The sequence below is a fragment of the Hyperolius riggenbachi genome, chromosome 2, assembly GCF_040937935.1.
Source record: "Hyperolius riggenbachi isolate aHypRig1 chromosome 2, aHypRig1.pri, whole genome shotgun sequence".
In the NCBI taxonomy this organism is placed as follows: Eukaryota; Metazoa; Chordata; class Amphibia; order Anura; family Hyperoliidae; genus Hyperolius; species Hyperolius riggenbachi.
In genome coordinates, this window is record NC_090647.1 from 490188746 (window position 1) to 490198988 (window position 10243).

Below are 10243 nucleotides of genomic sequence, written 5' to 3' on the forward strand. Positions count from 1 at the left end.
TTAAAAAGAAAAGGCAGATACTTACCTAAGTAGAGGGAAGACTCTGGGTTCTAATGAGCCTCCCCTCTTCTCTCTCGGTGCCCTCGGTGCAGCGCTAGCTTTCCCGTTTAAATCCCCCGCCACAGGGGACTTCGGAAATCTTCGGGAGCCAAGTTCTCCCGAAGACAGGCGGCTCCATACTGCGTGCGCCCGAATGCACAAGAGAGGGCACTCGCATGTGCGCAGTCTGGAGTGACCCGTCTTCGGGAGCACTCAGGCTCTCAAATACTTCCGAAGCCTCCCTTCGGCGGTGGAGATAGCAGTATCCTGCGCTGGAACGGGCACCGGGAGAGGAGAGGGATGGCTCATTAGGACCCAGATCCTCCCCTCTCCTTAGGTAAGTATCTGGCTTTTTTTTTTACCATAATTCCCAATGATTTTAAGTACTCTTATAGTAAGCTTGAAGTGATTTTTAAATAAAAAACAGATACTTCGCTAAAGAGGGTGAAGGATGTCGGCCCTATAGAGCCTTCCTGATCCTCTCCTGGTCCCCTCGTTCCACCGCTGGCTCCCCATTAGCAATCTTTAACCAATGGGTAAGTTCTGCTCTCTTTATGTGTAGGAGGCTTCAGAAGTCTTCCGGAGCCCAAGTTCAGCTGAAGACTGGTGGCTCTGCACTGCTCATGCGCATAGTCTTGCACACTTGCGTGTACCCAGTACTGAGCCGCCCGTCTTTGAGAGCACTTGGGCTCCTGAAGTTTTCCAAAGCCTCCAGCGGCAGGAGATTTGAACGGGGGTGACAGTGCTGGAACGAGGGGACCAGGAGAGGAGCGGGAAGGTTCAATAGGACCCAGAGCCTTTCCTCTCCTTAGGTAAGTATCTGTTTTTTTATTTAAAAATCACTTCAGATTTGCTTTAAAGGACAACTGTAGCAAGAGGGATATGCAGGCTGCCATATGTATTTGCTTTTAAGCAATACCAGTTGCCTGCCTATCCTTCTGATCTACTGCTACTAATACTTTTAGCCATAGCCCCTGAACAAGCATGGTGCAAATCAGGTGTTTCTGACATTATTGTCAGATCTGACAAGATTAGCTGCATCCTGGTTTCTGGTGTTCAGACAGCACTGCAGCCATATAGACCAGCAGGGATGCTAGGCAACTGGTATTGTTTAAAAGGAAATAAATATGGCATCCTCCATATTCCTCTCACTTCAGCTGTCCTTTAAATGAAAGTAGCCTTTTGAATGGAACAGGTTCAGTACAAGCAATACGGGAGAGTCAAATAAGTTTTGGATAAAGGTCCTTTTCCTTCAGCTTCAAAATAAACAAGAGCTGCTTCCCGGATCTAAAAATAGAATGCTGACAGACACAGCCACAGTTGCAGGGAACAATGTTATGTTGAAGAAATGCATCTTCTGAAATCTGTTTGAATTGTTTCTCCGCAGGTTATGGGACGTAATCGGATGTATGACCCATCAAAGCCAATTAGACACGTAACCCATGTTTGATGCCATTCCTTCATTTGTGAAGCACGTCAAGGACAGATGATGGTGCGAGCACACTCTGACTACCACTTGGCTCACAGACCTATGGATATGTGCAGTCAGCTTATTGCTACATACTTGCCAAGCATTCTTTCTTCTCTCACTGAAGACATCCTAGAAAACCCATTAACCCTTATGTGCCACATTTCTAGCCGAAGACACAACACAATGGATACTGCAGGTTGGAGACTGCAGAGATTTTTCACCATAGCCATTATTGATGAGTTAGCTGCAGTGGCGTAGCAATAGAGGATGCAGAGGTAGCGACCGCATTGGGGGCCCCTGGACCAGAGGGGCCCTCTTTCAACTGCTTTATTAGCTCTCTATTGGTGATAGGCTGGTAATGATCACTTCTATATGTGCTTTAATTAGTTGTAACCATTAATAGACGTTCTCTTACCCAGCCTACACCTCTCTCACACTGTGAATGACCTCAGCAGGTTTTGGTGCTCTATATCAATGTAAAACTCACACTGGGGCCCAGAGCTCCTAAGCTACGCTACTGGATAGGTGCAGATCCATAGGTAGCTTTGCACTGAGATAAAAGATGCATGACTATGCACAGGAAGTGTGTGTGTTTGTGTGTGTGTGTGTGTGTGTGTGTGTGTGTGTGTGTGTGTGTGTGTGTGTGTGTGTGTGTGTGTGTGTGTGTAAGTGTGTGAGTGTGTGTGTGTGTGTGTGTACGTGTGTGTGTGTGTGTATGTGTGTGTGTGTGAGTGTGTGAGTGTGTGTGTGAGTGTGTGAGTGTGTGTGTGTGTGTGAGTGTGTAAGTGTGTGAGTGTGTGAGTGTGTGTGTGTGTGTGTGAGTGTGTGTGTGTGTGTGTGTGTGTGTGTGTGTGTACACACGTGTGTACGTGTGTGTGTGTGTGTGAGTGTGTGAGTGTGTGTGTGTGTGTGAGTGTGTGTGTGTGTGAGTGTGTGAGCGTGTGTGTGTGAGTGTGTGTGTGACTTTTGTTTCTGGTAGCTCGAAGGGGGTTTACTGTGTATATATATACCGTATATAGTGTTTCCTCTCTCCACCAGCACATTTTCCATCCATTATTGCCATTCTCACCATGCATACATGAATTCAATGTAAACTGACCAACTAATTTTAAAAAATCTGCAAATACTTTAATTTTAGTCTTCTGTAGTAGGGATGGTCGTAGTCAGCCAACTTCGCTACGCTGGAACTACACGTAGTTTTACGCAATTACGCTTCGCCAAACTACGGCTTCGAAATAAAATATTCGCTTTGTATGCATTCCGTAGAATATGCGTTAAAATACGCAATTACGCGTAGTGCGAAGCGTAGTGTATGCGGATGCTTATGCCTGTATGCAGAAAATTTTACGCATTTAATCCTCTTTAGATTCCTACCACGGGAACTCTTCTATGCTTACATTCCCCTTTCCAATGCGTAAATTTGTAAGCATACAATCGTATACAATCGTATACAATCGGTATGCACTCTAGTCATCATGTGTAAGACTTTCTGTATATAATTCTGCTTAAAGCAGTTTAGTCCATACGGCCCACAGTGTCCTAAATAGAGAACCTAGGTTAGGCTACTGTCACCAAGGTGCACAGAAAGCAGTTTGAGCTTACTGACAGTTTTTATACTAAAAAAGTAGAATTTCATTACAAAAAAAAAAAAAAAAACAGAAAGAGAAAGAGGAAAAGATAAAGCGTTATAATTACAAATATGGTTCACATCCCCGGACATAGTAAAAGACCTAATTTGTGTGAAAGGTGCGCTTATCCTTAAGCGAGCCGGCGGGCTTTTTTTAGAGAGTGAAATATTCAGACTTCATCACAAGGAAAGCCAAGGTCAAGCCTCTCTCCATCCACCAGCGGCGGCTAATAATTGGTTGCTCAATTAACTCCGCTACGGTTCCAGATTAAAGGAGCACAATTCCTGCCATTTACGGGCCGCAGTAAAACCTTTACGAGTATAATAACGCTTCAATGTGTCCACCGCAATGAGCCGTTTTATACATTTATGTATGTATCACTTATACCAATGTATATTTTTATTATTGCCTGTACTGTATTTTTATACATCTATTTTTCAACTAGAATGGTGATAAATAATAATGTTGGTGTTTGAATTCAGCATACCGAATTCGGAATGCTCTAATACTGCCGAATACCACAGTTCAAGAGGAACTTTAGCGGTAAGGCCTCGTTCAGACTATACACGCTGCTGTGCGCATTTTGGCAGCGCGTATAGTGTGCGACGCGCAAGAACGGTAGAAGAGCATAGACAGCCCTTCTACCGTTCCCATCATATGCGTGGCAGCGCGATTGCGATATCGCGTGCTGCACGCATTTTTGGTAATCGCAGCGCAGATACCATTCATTGTAATGAATGGGATCTGCAGCGCAGCGCATAGTAGCGCAGATGGCGTGCGATCGGACGCGTTGCGTTCCGATCGCACATCCATCTGCGCTAAATGATGTGAACGAGGCCTCAGGGCTAGTTCACACTTGCTTTAAAAACTTATCCGTAGCTACGTTTTTTGTCCCAGACAAAAAACTGAGCCACGGATACCAATGTTAAAAATAGGAACAGTACACACTTAAGTTAAAAACGTATCCGCGTGCGATCGGCGGAATACGTTTTTAAACCCGGAACGCAGAGTCCGGACTTGCAGCATTTTTCACGGACCCGTACACACGTACGGGTAGTGAAAATCAATGGAGAAACGGGCCTCCCTCTTCACTGACATTTTGGGACACTGGAAACGGATCAGTTTCCAGTGTCCCTTGGTGAAGGATGGGGCCGCCATGCTGGAGGGGGTAGCAGCCAGGACGGGGGGCTGCGGGGAAAGCGGCGGCCAGGGGGGTCACCCCCCCCCCCCCCCTTGCTCACCTGGGTGCCCCCTGTCCCCGCTCCCCCTCGGCCACTGAAATACAGAGGGCGGCATTGCAGGAAGTGACTCGAGCGGTGTGGGCGGAAGTGCCCGGCTCGCCGAACTTCCTCCTTAGGTACAATTTATTACATTATGTGCGAGCTGGAGGGGGAGCGGGGACGGGGGGCACCCAGGTGAGCAAGGGGGGGGGGGTGTGACCCCCCTGGCCACCGCTTTCCCCGCAGCCCCCCGTCCTGGCTGCTACCCCCTCTAGCAAAAAAAAAAAAAAACCACGCAAACGGATCCAGAACGTGTGCTGCAAAAAAGGCAGCACGGATCCGTTTGCGTTCCGGTTTTTGACAATCGGAGCCCAAACCGCGGATGCATCCCGCACCCTGAGCTAGTGTGGCCCTAGCCTAAGGGGAAAAAAAGAAATCAATACATTACAAAGTAAGAAGTAAAAAAATAGAAGAGAGATCAAGAAATGATTGATATTCGCCATGTAATTTGTTCATATTGTTTGATCTACAATCATCCTGCAGGTCATCATCATCTTTACTACTGACAGACAAGAAAAAAACTAGACAGCACCAACTGCCATTATGTAACCACACCCACTAACATTGCGATAGGCTAAAAGGTTTTTGTTTTTTTATATATACATATGCACAGAGGGAGAGCCTGGTTGCTTGGTAGTTGGATACATCTGTTCTTTCCCACAGTGCAACAACGGTCACAGACAAGAATTTGTCAGGACCATGGTCCTGACATCACTCTGTGGGAGGGGTTTCACCACAATATCAGTCATACAGACCCCCATGATGATCTATTCCAGAAAAGGTAAAGATTTCTCTTGGAAAAGGGGGTATTAGCTACTGACTTGGATGAAGTTTGATCCTTGGTTACAATTCATCTTTTAGCACCATTTCAGTATCAAACAAGCGGATGGGTTAGAGGGAGGTCACTTACTTGCTTTACAATGCGTTTCACGTGACCTCGATGCTTCCACCTTCCAAAGCAGGAAGGAGAAAGCATCAGAATCGGGTGAAATGCGCCATGAAAAGCAAGTAAGGGAATTCCCCCTGACCGCTTGTTCGGTACTGAAATGGTGCTGAAGTGTGGTGCTAGGCAGTATTGGTGTGCTCCAAATTTAATATGCCAAATTAGATTACCAACATTGATAAATAATACAACTGATGTGCAATTATTGCTAGGAAAGTGTGAACTTTAAAGGGAATGTATTATGATTGTTTAAATTATTTTTTATTTACTTATTAGCTTTAGTGTGAAAGGAAGGATGTTGTTTTGTTTTTATGTATTTTTAATCAGTTAATTTTAAATATTATAAATGAAAAATGCAATTTTTTTAGGGCTCCTCCTACTGGACTGACAGTCTTGCCATGAAAGTACAAGAAAAGTTGTATTTTTTTTCTTTGCTGCAGTATAATAAAGATATGACAACTCAGTAGAGAACAATAGTGATGTGTAACCTTAAAGTAATACTGAAAACAAAGCTCCAGACTGTCATTAGGTGAGAATAAAATGCCCTTTCCTACCGGTTATACAGAGGCGTATCTAGAGGGGTGCAGGCATGGCTCGTGCCATGGGCACCACAGCACCAGGGGCGCCATACCTGCCCCGGGTGCTGCTCCCCCGTGCCTTCTCCCTTGCCTCCCCATCACTCAGACCTGATTAATTAGGTTATCTGGGTAAGATGGCCTCTCAGCAATATCCCAAGCCAAAAAACACAGGCAACCATAACACATGTATGCAAGAAAGGATGCAGTTTTCAGAGGGGAAGGGGCCAGGGGCTCTGACCGGCAGTATTTGCCATAGGCTTTATATTACCCAGATACACCCCTGCCGACTTTATTTTATTGGCTAGGGCAAACCATTTAATGCAAATATATAAGATTTGAATGACTTAAAGCAGTACTGAAGTTAGTTTTAAAACAGTTTCACCTACCTGGGGCTTCTGCAAGCACTCATTAGCCGTCCTGTCCCGCGCCCCTCCTCCACGATCCTCCGTTCTCACGCCGCCGCTCCGTTTCATTCCTCGACTTATAAGTTGAGGCCTGCGCAGCGTTAAAGCCTGCCAGGCGTATCCTTAGCGCTATTGCAGACTGGAACGCGAAGAAAGATATGCGTGGCCAGAGTTGCGCAGGCACAGTGGCCCGGCGCTGAAACCAAAAGTAGCTGGCGGCAGGAGAACGGAGGATCGGGGAGGACCGGCGCAGGACAGGACGGCTGCTGGGGGCTTGCAGAAGCCCCAGGTAAGTAAAACAGTTTGTTTTAAAATTTAATTCAGTTCCTGCTTTAAGCTGCTATCAAATAGCTGTGCTCAAGTAAAAAAACACATTGCACATTCTAAGGATAAGTTAAGGAGAAGCTTTCTGCTTATTGATCCCTAAGGAGAGTACACAGCCCTTCACACAATATACTGCTACCTGCCATAGGTAACACTCTTTATAAGACTACAGGCACTAACTCACTAATTATTTGTGGTGTGCTCGGTGTCATGTTAAAGTACACCTTGCTCCAAATAACAAAACAGCAAACTGATTAAGCTGTATTCCATATAAACACAGGTACAAATTTCTATCCAGATGTGAATACTTAATTTGACTTTATAGCCACTTTCTGTTTACACTAAATCCATGTTTATTTTTAATGTAATAAATATAACATTTGCTAAAAAAAAATCTTATTTCCTCTAAGTATTTGTGCATCAAAAGCCCTTATTCAAGTCACTTTGGCCCATATGCAATTAACTTTTTCTCCTGAGTTTTTTCCTAGGAGATAATTTTCAGCTTCAGTTTAAATAACTTTTCAGCGCACTGCAACTGAAAACATACAAAAACGTACAGTAGGTGAAAAAGTACTGTCAAAATTATTCTGTGTATGTTCTTGCCTGTTGGTGGCGTAACTACTAGACCACTACAGGTTATTTAACCTTATGGACCAGACAATTTTCACACTTTAGCGCTCCTCCCATTCATTCGCTAATAACTTTATCACTAAATTATTACACCTAAATATTCTGTACATCGTTTATTTTACCACAAATTGGGCTTTCTTTGGGCGATACTTTTTGCAAATAATTATTTTATCCTATATGTATTTTAACAGGAATACTAATAAAAAAATATTAATTCTCATGTGACTGTAGATAAACCCCACACATTGTATTTGCCAATTTGTCTCAGTTATTACAACATTTAAATGATGCACCTAGCACACTGTATGGCGACAATATTTTATTTGGAAATAAAGGTATATTTTTTCCATTTTGTGTTTTGGTGTCCTCTTTGTACCCTGCAATCCCTAATTTGCAAAAATAACAAAAATATGCCCTCATTTTTACAGGCTTTAAATTTGGTTCACATTTTTGTTTTTTTGTACCTGCAATATTATTTTTGGTCACAAGATGTCGCCTGCCTTAGAATGTGCATGCATTCTAAGGCTAAGCAAAAACAACAGGAGAAGTTTATTTTCTTTTTACATACTTCTAATGATAAATCAGTGCTGTTGGTTACAACCCTGTTTATTCATGAATCGGATACTTAGATTGGCTTTGGGAACATATATTCCCATTCACCAATCTGACATGTACCGGTAGCGAGTATCTACGCCCCTGGGACTTTACATGCAGTCCTGCGGGGGTAGATATACTGCCCCTGCAGCAACAACTAGTTAAAAGGCATTTTATTTATAATGTGAAGATATCACCTAGTAAAAAAGTGAATTGGATCGGGTCTAATAAGTGAATTCTATTTGCCACAATGTAATGATCTGAACAATTAAATACTTCAAATGCAAAGAATGTGCTCCAGGAAACAGCTGGAGATACTTATGTGACATCAGCTATTAAAGGACCTTGTTCACAAATAAACACAAGCTCTGTGCCACCACCGACGTCTGGGAACAACTGTGCCTGAAACAGAGTTTTCTTTTACAGTATGTGATCAGACTATACAGCAAGCGGTAATCAGATGAACATGACAGACCTGCAGCCCAGAAATCTATTAATCTGCAAATCGGAGAGCCGTCAGGCAAAGCCAATACTTTGTTATTGAACATATTTCTTTTTCAGAAATTGTTATTTAATCACCTTGATGTCTTTGACCTTTTCAAGCAGAGCCCTTTAATCATCATTAAATGAATGTTTTACTGGGAATGTATTAACTATCAATGGCCGTCCTTCTGAGCACATCAATTCTAATATACATAATCCCAAAATAGACAACGTACTCTAGCTAGCTAAGGTAAGGTAGCTAAATATTCCATTAAAGGAAACCAGAGATGGCAATAATGGGTGTATTTATACTTACCTGGGGCTTCCTCCAGCCCCATGAGGTGTGTGGGCTCCCTCACCGTCCTCTCAGGCCACACTGTTCACTTATTATCTCCTCAGTAATCTGGTCATGCGCATTCTTCTATACATATGCAGCTCGGCTGCGCATTCACCCTGAACGTTTCTGGGAACGGGAGCGCAGCAGGGGCAAGTGTGCGGCCCATGCCATGCATGCTAAGAAACGCGTGACTGGATGGAAGACCTTATATTCCAGCGCATCACTGGTGGCCAGGTACTTACTACTACTCACAGCCTGCAGCTTCCTCACATTTCTCTACTTCCTCCTCCCTAGGTTTAGAGTTACAGATTGCACAGCAAGCTCATGGTGAACCAGAACTCCTAGCAGTGTGTTAGGGGCTACAAAGGACCAAAAAACCTCCTTACTAAAATGCTACGAAAAACAAGAAGGCAAACGTCTGTTCCTCTTCCCTACCCAATGGATTAGTTTAAACATTACCTGATCCAGACACAAGTAGGCAAACCAAGCACAGAGGTATGTTAGGAATGCAAGTACAATATCCATTGTCCATGTTAACTTCAGCCGAAAAATATGACTTTCCGAGAAAATCAAACTTTGAAAGATGAAGTGGCTGGTTTTGTGGCATTAGCCCATCCCTACCCTGCCTCGTTCACACCCCTTCGCTGCCCCACTAAGTTTTCTCCCATGTTACCCCTAATTCCTGCGCATCCACATTGGGCACAGAAGAATTGTTGACCCAGAATGTCTTCTGGGGTTGACACCATTTTAAAGATGGAGATTTTGGAGCAGAGCCAAAGCCCAGTGGGACAAAGGAAGGTGAATGAAGATGGGAAAAAGTATCTGCAGGGGGTAAGTACTATGTAATATGTAATATGTTTATTTTTAGGTGTGCTTCAAAGTCATTTGGGAAGTGTGTTCACAGTTGGTCCTGCTTCGTTCCATGATATGAATCATGTCATTGTTGGTACCATCTAATACTAGGAGGACAGGGATAGGGAGGAGGAAGACAGCTTAGAACTGCTGATCTATTCCCGGGTACAACCCGGTCACACTTGGCGAATAAAACCGATTTTGATTCTGATTCCATTGCAGAAGTATTTTCCAAGAAGATTTTTTTATGAATGCCATGCCTTATTGGGTCAGAGCTATTTTGGTGGCACGACCTACGCACCATTAGGAAGACGGTTTCATTATTGTGGGTGTATGCACTTTTAGATTTATCCCTTATAATAGTTAGGCAAAAATATTCATATTTTCTCATCATCCTAATTATAATGACTGTTTCTCTTTTAGTCAATGAAAGTTAACAGTTGCTCTTATCAGAAGATCTATAAAACGGTTTATATGGATAATAAATCAACTTTTCATAAACATAAAGAAGACATTGACATCAACATGACATTTATGGCCCTCATAAAATACGGTCCGCACGTTGAACTAATGATTTTCCAGTAATTCAAAATAACCAGAGAGGAGCCGGGCAAATAAATCCTCTGTGGTGTATCTGTGGCCACTTCCTCCTCCTAGCCGACCACAAAGCAAGGAAAGGT

At 43.5% G+C, this 10243-nt stretch overlaps 1 protein-coding gene across 2 annotated transcripts in view; it reads left to right on the top strand.

Annotated features, from left to right (window-relative positions):
- Positions 1–4244, top strand: part of IGSF5 (immunoglobulin superfamily member 5) — a 52581-nt gene extending 48337 nt beyond the window's left edge. For both annotated transcript variants that reach the window (XM_068266030.1, XM_068266031.1), the window contains one exon: positions 1427–4244. In XM_068266030.1, the coding sequence (XP_068122131.1) occupies positions 1427–1489 (63 nt within the window). In that variant the 3' untranslated portion in view covers positions 1490–4244. The remainder of the gene's footprint in view (positions 1–1426) is intronic.
- Positions 4245–10243: the final 5999 nt, after the last annotated feature.